Source organism: Cajanus cajan, chromosome 8 (genome assembly GCF_000230855.2).
Source record: "Cajanus cajan strain Asha chromosome 8, NIPB_CcT2T_4, whole genome shotgun sequence".
Taxonomy (NCBI): domain Eukaryota; kingdom Viridiplantae; phylum Streptophyta; class Magnoliopsida; order Fabales; family Fabaceae; genus Cajanus; species Cajanus cajan.
The window spans coordinates 19,528,922-19,538,989 of NC_138524.1; the positions used below are offsets into that span (position 1 = coordinate 19,528,922).

At 34.5% G+C, this 10,068-nt stretch overlaps 1 protein-coding gene and 1 non-coding gene across 2 annotated transcripts; both read left to right on the top strand.

The window, feature by feature from the left end:
• The first annotated feature begins 211 nt into the window (after positions 1-211).
• Positions 212-283, top strand: TRNAQ-CUG (transfer RNA glutamine (anticodon CUG)). The gene has a single exon. It is a non-coding gene; the product is annotated as a tRNA-Gln (tRNA).
• Positions 284-383: 100 nt separating this feature from the next.
• Positions 384-8,842, top strand: LOC109794278 (peptidyl-prolyl cis-trans isomerase CYP37, chloroplastic). Its single transcript, XM_083062300.1, has 12 exons — positions 384-544; positions 628-870; positions 3,802-3,891; positions 4,261-4,356; positions 4,801-4,908; positions 5,044-5,096; positions 5,260-5,359; positions 5,566-5,619; positions 6,382-6,540; positions 6,623-6,745; positions 6,953-7,002; positions 8,520-8,842. The coding sequence occupies exons 1-12, from the start codon at positions 458-460 to the stop codon at positions 8,629-8,631; spliced, it is 1,275 nt and encodes a 424-aa protein (XP_082918426.1). The 5' UTR covers positions 384-457; the 3' UTR covers positions 8,632-8,842.
• Positions 8,843-10,068: the final 1,226 nt, after the last annotated feature.

Below are 10,068 nucleotides of genomic sequence, written 5' to 3' on the forward strand. Positions count from 1 at the left end.
GATATAGTAAAAACAAAAACTATAAAAAGAAATGCAGACACAATTGTGTTCGTGATGCTGTCATGATAGATAAAAAAATATATATTTTATTAGAGAAGCAATGAGCAGAAACTTTAAAACCGAAGCTATAAATCAAATAATGTTTGGGGGCAAAAGTTGGAAGAATTTCAAATATGTAATATATATATTTACTAATGGGATTAAACAAACAGGTCCCATGGTCTAGTGGTCAGGACATTGGACTCTGAATCCAGTAACCCGAGTTCAAATCTCGGTGGGACCTAAATTCTATTATATATTTTCTTTTCGTCATTGTTTCATTAAATCGAGGGCACAGATGTAATTACACATCAATACCCACAGTGGACACGTGTTGGCTCTTCTACTTCCACACAACAACAGAACAGATTAGGCGCGCACGCAAGCACGCACACCAAAGCTTCATTCCTTGGCTTCAATGGCGTTCCCTCTCTCTCCCTCCCTCAACCTTTCCATTGCTCCAACCAGCCGAATCACATGCTTCTCCAAGAAGCAACACGCGAAGGTCGCATCGCAATGCCACGTTTACCGTTTTCTCTGTGTCACGTGCGGGTTTCGCTGAAGCGTGTTTTGCTGATGATGATGCAGGAAGCGGCGGCGGCGGCGGCGGTGGTCACCTCGGCGGAGACGATAATGAAGCGGTTAAGGAGTGTGGTTCCGGTCGTGATTGCGTCGGTTCAGATTAGTGCCTTGGTTCTGGTGGTTGATTACGTGTCGTATCCCGGTGCTGCCGAAGCGGTTCTGTATTCGCCGGATACGAAGGTTCCGAGGACCGGAGAGGTTGCTCTCAGGAGAGCCATTCCTGCCAATGCCAGCATGAAGGCTATACAGGTTTGCTTGCTTAGTTGCTTTCGTCGTCTTGCTTTCGCGAATGTGCTTGTGAATTGTGATTAACACTGTGTTTGGTTGACTTTGGTCTAGAGGAAGTAATTGTTAGTTAAAGAGTTTAGTAAATCATTTTTGATTATGATCCAAATGTAGCAAAATTAACTAATTAAAACATTAATTAACATTGTTTAATTTTTTTTAATTTCAATAAAAAATCTGAAACACTAGAGTCGGCTTAGTGATGAAATAGGGATATCATGGGCAGGGTCCTAGGATTGAATCTTAGTGCTTTCATTATACTTTCAATGGATTAGAAAAAAAAAACTCAAAAATCTTTTTTCCCGACACTACCTGAACTTGATATACAATAATAAAAAAGAGTAAAATCTCAATTAAATGAAGGGTGTTTTGGAGATGAAACATTAAAAAGGGTAAAATTAGTTAATATTTGCTTCTTCATGAAATTTTTGTTTGTTTGTTTGTTTATATTAGAGTCCAGAGGGGTAATTTTGAAGGTAATTATTATAAGATGTTAATAGCTATATACTGATATTGTAAAATAGTTTTACATCATCAACCAATTATAAATCATGATATGAATGATTTTTAAGTAGTTTTTGTAAAGAGTTTAATTTACACTATTAAATGGTTAGAAAACATGTTTGGCATGACTTTTAAGATAGTTATTATCAGCATTAACAAACTTACTACATTAGGATACATTGTTGTTTATGATTAGACGACAGTGTCAAAATACATTACACTGTCTCTTCGTTTTCTCTTTCGTAAAATGCATAATGATAAGATGCAATGTCAAAAGAAATTGCATCCTTAGAATCTAACAAGACTTGGGTGGTGGAGAGCCAATCAGCCAGAAAGAGACTCAGATTGCAAATGGGTTTACACTTTACAAGATAAAAGTACAATTCTAATGGAACGGTGGAGTGCTACAAGGCCAGGCTGTTGCAAAAGGGTTCACCAAGCTGAATGCTTGGATTTCCAAGTAACCTTTGTGCCAGTAGCAAAGATTGTATCAGATCGAGTTTTCTTGTCATAGCATTGCCAAAAGGATGGAAACTTCATCAGATGGATGTGAACAATGTTTTAGCTTGGTGATTTACTTGAGGCTACACCCAGGCTTCAAAGCAGATAGAGACAGCAAAATTTATAGACTTGATCAAGCATCAAAAAACTATTTCTCTCTAAGTTCGCAACACCTTTGAAACAGTATCAATTTGTTCATTCCTTTTCTGGCAACTTGCTACTACATATAATAAATGCAAAATCTTCACATGTGGTTGTTAGTATTTGTGGATGGCATCTTACTAGCAGAGAATGATTTAGAGGTTTGGTTGGACTTCAAGGGTTATTTGAAAAAATGTTTTCATATCAAGGATTTTGGGGGTTCTCAATTATTTCTTAAGAATAGAGGTAGTGAGGTTACAACAAGAGATATTTTTGTGCCAAAGAAAATATGCATTGGACATAATATCTGCATGTGACCTCCTTAGATGTAAAGATGCTGACTCTTCTATGGAACAGGGATGCAAATTAGCACTAGCAGAACGTGAGGAAAAGAAGTATGCCTAAGTTTATTGACACCTAGTTTGGTGACTAATTTACTTGACAATTACCCACCTGAACTTATTCACTTCATGCATTGTTCTAATCTGTACAAATGCCTCAAAAAGAACATCTCAAGACAGCCATGGAGGTTGTGCATTATGTCAGGGTAATCATGGACAAGGGATATTACTACCAACAGGCAGTGATTTGAGGTTGTACACCTATTGCAATTATGACTGAGATCAGTGATGGGATACTCAAGCTTGAGCAGTTGCCCTTATCATGGAAGAAAAGAAGCAGAACACTATATCCTATTCTTCAGGAGAAACAGAGTATTATGTAATGGCGGCAGCCACTGGTGAGCTAATTTTGTTGAAGTCCCTATTAGCATCCTTGGGGACAGATCATAAAGGGCCTCTATGTTTATGTTGTATATCAGTCTGCTGTCCGCATAGCATAAAATCCCATTTTCCATGAATGGACTAAGCAAATCAAGATAGACTATCTCTACGTGAAGGAGCAACTCCAGTCTGGGAGTTCTGGGTGACAGACTCGTGTGCAATCAATTCATAGTTCCAACTGGCAGGCATTTTCACCAGTGCTCTCACTTGACAACAATTTTACTACCATGCAAGTTGGGCATTTGTGACCCTCATGCACCAACTTGAGGGGATGGGGGAGTATTGGAAAGTAGATATCTATTGTAATTAGTTATAGATGATTACTGACAGATATTGGAAAGTAAATATTTGCTGTAATGTTTCTTGTAATTTGTTAGACATGATTTTGGCATATAATAGGTGTACAATTGGAAGATTAGAGTGTAACATTGCCCAGAAATTTGTATAAAAGGCAAGAGCTGCCCATTTGTATGTCACTTCTAAATACTACTACTCCCTCTGGACCTTTATATAAGAAACAAATGGATACAATTTTTTGGTTCTAATTATAAGAAACAAATGCATACTTTAAGATATATTGATTACTAATTTCCTTTTCTACCCTTATGCAAGTGGATACATTTATTGATCTATTAACAATATAAGTTACACTCATTGGTAGAAGAAGTTATCTTTTGAATTGGGCGGTATCATTTAATGCAACTACTATTTAAACTAATAAATTCAAAGAAAGTTTTTGGAATAAAATTTAATTTTATGGCATTATTAATGAAAAGTAACTATCTTAACTACTTTTATTGGTCTTTGGTCTTGATAAATTAGTTATTTGTTTTTTATATAAAAGACTGGAGGGAGTAATATATCCCTTCTGATTAATATGGAATAAGAGGGGAATTGTTTTTCAGTTTTTATTTGCTCTTTGAACATTTTAATGATCATCATTATATGTTGTTCATGTCTCTTTCAGGACACTCTTGAAGATATTTCGTACCTGTTGAGGATTCCGCAGAGAAAACCTTATGGATCAATGGAGGGTAATGTGAAGAAAGCTTTGAAGGTATTCACTAATTTATTTTGTTTATTTATTTTATTTTTTGCAACCTTTGTTCTTTGCTGTATTTGTCTGAGAAACAAAATACTGATTATTATGTGATGTACTAATGATGTTGCATCTCTGAAAGTTTTAAAGAAATCTTTCATTATAGGTCAAATTTTTGAAACATAGGAAAAGATAAAGAAACAAGATAAATTGAAAATGAAATGAATCAAGATTTAAATAAAGATATATGATAATCTCAATTAATGGTCTACATCAATAACTAAACTACAAGTACTTTAAAGCTTCACATTTTGCATATGAATTTTGTTGTATTTATTGCACCTCATTAGAGCACTTTGAATTTTGATAATTTCCTTCTTTCATCAGATAGCAGTAGACGAAAAGGATTCTATATTGGCTAGTATACCGGCAGAGCTGAAGGAAAGGGGCTCTTTGGTACTTGCATCTCTAATAGAGGGAAAGGTATACTAAAAAACTGCATCTTCTGGAATATTTGAATATCCTCCATCTGCTATTTGGAATAAAAAAGAGATAATCCATTGTCATTTCAATAAAATTTATTATTTTTTTGATGACCTCAGTTGAATTAATTTCTGGGGCTATACTTAAGAATTAAGTTTGTAGATCTTACATTGCAAAACAAATTTCTATTGTTAATGTTTCTCACATGAAACTAATATTAATATACGATGTGCATGTGGCTAAAAGATGTTGGATGCAAGAAAAAGGCTTCATATAAAGTAACTAGAATAAGAAATTTGACTAATTTTACATATTTTTTTTAAATTATATTCTGTGTTTGTAGGATGAAATCTACTACAATATCTTATTGACGAATTTGTGTAATTGGTAGTTACGTTATGGTTCATTGTAGAAAGCTACCACAATGATGTAAATATTTTGCAGGGTGGCTTGCAAACTCTCATTCAATCTATAAAGGAACAGGATGCGGATAAAGTATCTGTGAGCCTTGCATCTACACTGGATACTGTAGCAGAGCTAGAGTTATTACAGGTAACTGCAAACTAGATAATTATGATAGTATCTTGAAATCAATGGTTAGTTACTTTCACTTCAATAAACTTGTCTGAATTTATCCAACAATGCTATGACCATGTCTAGAATCTGAACTTAATTTTGTTGCAACAGGCACCAGGATTATCATTTTTGTTGCCGGAGCAATACGCACAGCAATATCCACGGTCAGTGACTCCAATTGAAAGTCATGTCAATATACACTGATCATTTGAAATGAGTTCAACATAAAAAAAAATTGGTTATAGTTAATCATTCATAGCTCAATTCCGTGGGAAAACTAAACACTCAGAACATGGGGGAAAATCAATATCTTCCCATTTCTTTTAGGCTTTCAGGGAGAGGAACTGTTGAGTTCACCATTGAGAAAGGAGATGGTTCAACGTTTTCTCCAGTTGCTGGAGAGCAGAAAAATACTGCCACCATTCAGGTTTAATTCACTCCTTAAGTTTTCCTTAGTGATTAGCCATTGGTTGTTGATTTGGTGGATTTCAGGTCTCTTAAAGGATCCATAAGCAGTAAGAACAGGTCCACTTTAAAGAATACATCAAAATCACAGTTTTGTAAATGGTGCATGAATAAATAACTGTTAATAGGTGGTATATTAAAGATTAACTGATAGACCTTTGTTTTCAGGTTGTTATTGATGGATACTCAGCTCCATTAACTGCGGGGAATTTTGCAAAACTGGTAAGGTAGTGGAACAGTACTTCAGCCTTGTGAATTTTCCATATGGCTATTCCTTGCTAGTAGCCAATTAGCCATCATGTATACCATTCTTGATTTTCATCACTTCTGATGGTTCATCTGCTTCTGTTCCAGTTTCCTAAGTTCTGAGTGAACTAAATCAGTAATGTTCTATGTTTATTTGAATGGTTGATGATCTGTGGTTAATGTCTCAGTCATTAAGTCCCATTTCTCTTGAACTTTTCATTCTATCTCTGTAAATAATGCAGTCAATTAGTTTTGTCTTGTGAAAAATACTTGAGAGTTTCTAAGGTTTAGAATTTATATTTTGGTTTTGGCCTCTTGGTTTGATAGTTTAAACAGAGATGAAAGAGTGGCTTCCAAATACTTCAAATTCTGTTGAGGCTCTAATGCATGCAGCAATTGATCCATTATTTAGTGTACATAGATAATGTTAACTGGAATACCTAGATTATCAAGTTGAAAATATAATATCATTACACAGAGGAACCTGGGAATTATTGTAATAGACAACCTTCCTTTGAGTAAGGGTTTAACGTGATGCTGAAACTAATAGGGAAGAAAAATATGGAAGTGCAGGGTTTCAGCTGTGGATGAATGCAAATGCTATTGCTATTCTCATGGACTGAACTTGTTGATTCATTGGAACATGGAATAATGAAGTTCTTCGAATATCTAGTTTTAATTGTGTTTGAAGTTGTATTATGTGGTATAATTCCTGTGTTTAAGTCGCATATCCTTCAGGTGATGGATGGAGCCTATAATGGCGCAAAGCTCAATTGTGCTAACCAAGCTATTCTCTCAGATTATGGAGTTGATAAGAACAGTGGTTATAGTGTCCCCTTGGAAATAATGCCTTCTGGACAATTTGAGCCCCTTTACAAAACAACATTAAGTGTGCAGGTATGCTTTTGTTTTATCCTATAAAAAAAATCGGCAGCAGGCATTACAGGCATTTGTGATACTGTTTTCTGTCTTGCGAAAGGATGGAGAATTGCCAGTTCTTCCTCTATCTGTATATGGGGCAGTTGCTATGGCTCATAACGAAGCCTCTGAGGAGTATTCATCACCTTATCAGTTTTTCTTCTATCTCTATGATAAACGAAATGTAAGTGCAATCTACCACTTTAACACTACATCCCTTATGTTCATTTGCTCACAGGATTTGCTGGACCTGTTGTGCAGAGTGAAACATGAAAACAGAATTTTTTTATTCTTGGATGTCGTTTCATTTCCAAGTTGAATTCATTCATTTTTTCCCCTATTCATGTAAGCTTTGGTAGTATTCTTTTTACTTTTTCCCCCTCTTTTGTAGGCTGGTTTGGGAGGGATATCATTTGATGAAGGACAATTTTCAGTTTTTGGGTAAGCCTTGTTTACATTCACATATAGTTTGGTCTTTCCAAATATATTGCAATTCAATTTTAGTCTCAATAAAAATTTTAAACATCTTTTTCATCCCTATAAATTTGTAAAACTTCAATTTTGGTCTCTTGTTTTTTAAAATGTCAACTTTTGGTCTTATCCTTTTTAAAATGTATCAAATTTTATTTTTGCCACTAACTTCTTTAATCCAATTTAACAGTAATGCTCAGATAGCGCAACCATTTTTTAACTTTTAAATCAGTGTGCGTATGACATATATGGAGACTGAGTGCCACTTAGGCATGCCCGCCTCCGCCCCCGTCCCAGATACCTGCCGGGGGTAAAATTTGGGTACTCATCCCCGTCCCTGGCTGGTTTCGGGTTTCCCCGCCCCGCCCCCGCTTACCTTTTTTATTTCTTTTTTTCTTTAAATAAATATGAATAAATTTAAAAAAATAAAAGAAAAATAAAATTACAAATTTTTACATATAAATATTTTTAATTTTGGTTTATATATATGTATATAAATAATCTTTTAATTATATTATTAAGCGGGGCGGGGGCGGGGGCGGGTACGGGGGCGGGTACGGGGACGGGGGCGGGGCGGGTATTAACATTCCCGTCCCTGCCCCCGCCTCCGATTTTATCAATCGGGGGAAAATCCAAACCCGATAAACACGGGTTTCCCTGTCCAAATCGGGACGGGTTCGGGCGGGTACCCATGGGGGCGGGTTAGATTGCCATGCCTAGTCACAGTTGAATTAGATTAAAAAAAATTGTAATAGGAATAAAATTTGACACATTTTAAAAAAAGGATGGTTATAATAACACCAGTATAATTTTTGCTAAGTGTTACACCGCTCAATAACTTTATATTAAATATGAATTTTGTAAATTTAACCGTTAGATTGAAAGTTCATTACTCTTAGATTATATATACAAAATTTTATATTAATCTAAGATGATTTGATACTTCATTCTTATAAAACAAAATTGACGTAATATATACATTTCAAAATATACTAAAATATGAACACTTTGATTACCTTCAAATTGTTGTTCAATTTTAACAAAATTTGATATATATGATCTAAGAATAATGAACTTTCAATCTAACGATTGGATTTACAAAATTTACATTTAATATAAAGTTATTGAGCGGTGTAATACTTAATAAAAATTACACCAGTATTATTATAACCTTCCTTATTTAAAAAATAGAGGGCCAAAAGTTCGCGTTTTAAAAATGAGACCAAAACAAACTTTTATATATTTGTTGGGATGAAAAAGATGTTGAGCCCAAAATTTAATTCCTTTCTAGTACCTATATTTTAACAGAAACATGTGTTTGTAGTCTTAATAGGGACTAAAATCTCATCACTTTTGGCAAATATAGAAATTAAAATGTGTTAATTTTTTATAGGATTTAAAAGCAAAATTTTGAAATATCTTGAGGGACCAAAGACATACGTTACCCTTAGGTTTTCCTCCGATGTTTATGCTATTAAAATATGCAGATACACAACCACCGGCAGAGACATTCTACCCCAGATAAAAACTGGGGATATTATTCGTTCTGCAAAGCTTGTTGAAGGTCAAGACCGTCTTGTATTGCCGAAGGAAAGTTGAGCAGATTTTGGGCGGTGTTTCCCAAATAGGAAACAATGATTCATTCTTTTTAATATATATGCTGTGGTGGAATCAGCCTGATTTTCTTGGTGCAGGTTGTATTGTAAATTACCAATTATATAGGAATGAGTTGTAATTTTTATTCATTAAAAGTCCAATGGAACAGTGAGAGAAATCCTCCATTCATCAAAGGATCTTTTTCGGTGACTCAGGATCTGTTTACTTTTTTTTTGGTCCTATTTTCACTTTTTATTTACAAAAAAGATTTGTATAGGAAACTGATTGAAAGTAAAGTGACAATTTTGTAAATAAAAAACGAAAACAGGAAATAAAAATCTGTTTTCAATTTTTATTTTCAAAAGGGATTTGTACAGAAAACAGATTAAAAATAAGGTGAAAATTTTGTAAATAAAAACTTGAGTATACGGACTATTGATTCTTCAATATTATCCTCTGTTGTCTTGTGGAATAGTATATCATAAGGTGCATGCACCGAAATCTAGGCATGGCAGCAGGTTGGGGACGGGTTAAACCACCCCGCAATACTCGTTGGAGATAAAATTTGGGTACTCATTCTTGTTTTTGGCGGAGTTTGAGTTTTCCTGCCTGCTCCCGCCTTCATTTCTGGACTCTTTATTTTAAATTTAAATATTATTTTTTTATATATTTTTTTATTCTAATAAATATGAAAAAAATTAAAAAATAAAAGAAGTTAAATAATACAAATTTTTACATAAATTTTTTTTTAAATTTGGTTTATATATATATAAATAATTTTTTAATTATATTATTAAGTGGGACGGGTACAAAGGCGGTGGCTGGGCGGGTATTAACACTTCCGTTTCTGCATTCGATTTTATCAATCGGGTAAAATTCAAACTCGAACTTGGTTAACTTGGATTTTTCCTGTCCAAATCGAAGCGGGTTCAGGCAGGTATCTATGGGAGCGGGTCAGATTATGATGCCTACCGAAATTCCAGAGTTAATTTTGGAGAGAAATTATCGTCATTTTCTTAGCATATACGGACGGTGATTAGACAATGGTGCATTTCATTCCTTTACTCTTCATTTTTAGAAGCCAACAGTAACATTATGTTCTCATCATTATTCTTGTTGCATTCAAGGTGCACCTATGAGTAGAGAAAAGGGATAGGTAGGTGACCTTCATGTTCTAAGTTCATTAGTTCAGTTATTATTATTTTTTATTTAGATGACCTTGTAACAACACTGCGTAATTCAAACTTGTTACGAAGTTTATATTTTAGTGACCTATTTTGTTCGCTTATTTTTGGAATCTAACAAAGTTTTGTTTTGTGTCAAATCCTCTCGTAAAAGCTGCGTCTAGCCAGGCTTTTCTTCCCATTGGCACGTGGCACTGGGATATTAAAGACGGCACTAAATTCAAATTTAGTTTTCGTTTTGCTGTTTCTTTGATCT

Excerpts from the sequence above, each read along its gene's own strand:
- LOC109794278 (XM_083062300.1), top strand. The coding sequence starts at position 458 with ATGGCGTTCCCTCTCTCTCCCTCCCTCAACCTTTCCATTGCTCCAACC. Across the intron at positions 871-3,801 it reads CCAGCATGAAGGCTATACAG|GACACTCTTGAAGATATTTC; the intron begins GTTTGCTTGCTT and ends TGTCTCTTTCAG. Across the intron at positions 6,746-6,952 it reads ATCTCTATGATAAACGAAAT|GCTGGTTTGGGAGGGATATC; the intron begins GTAAGTGCAATC and ends CCTCTTTTGTAG.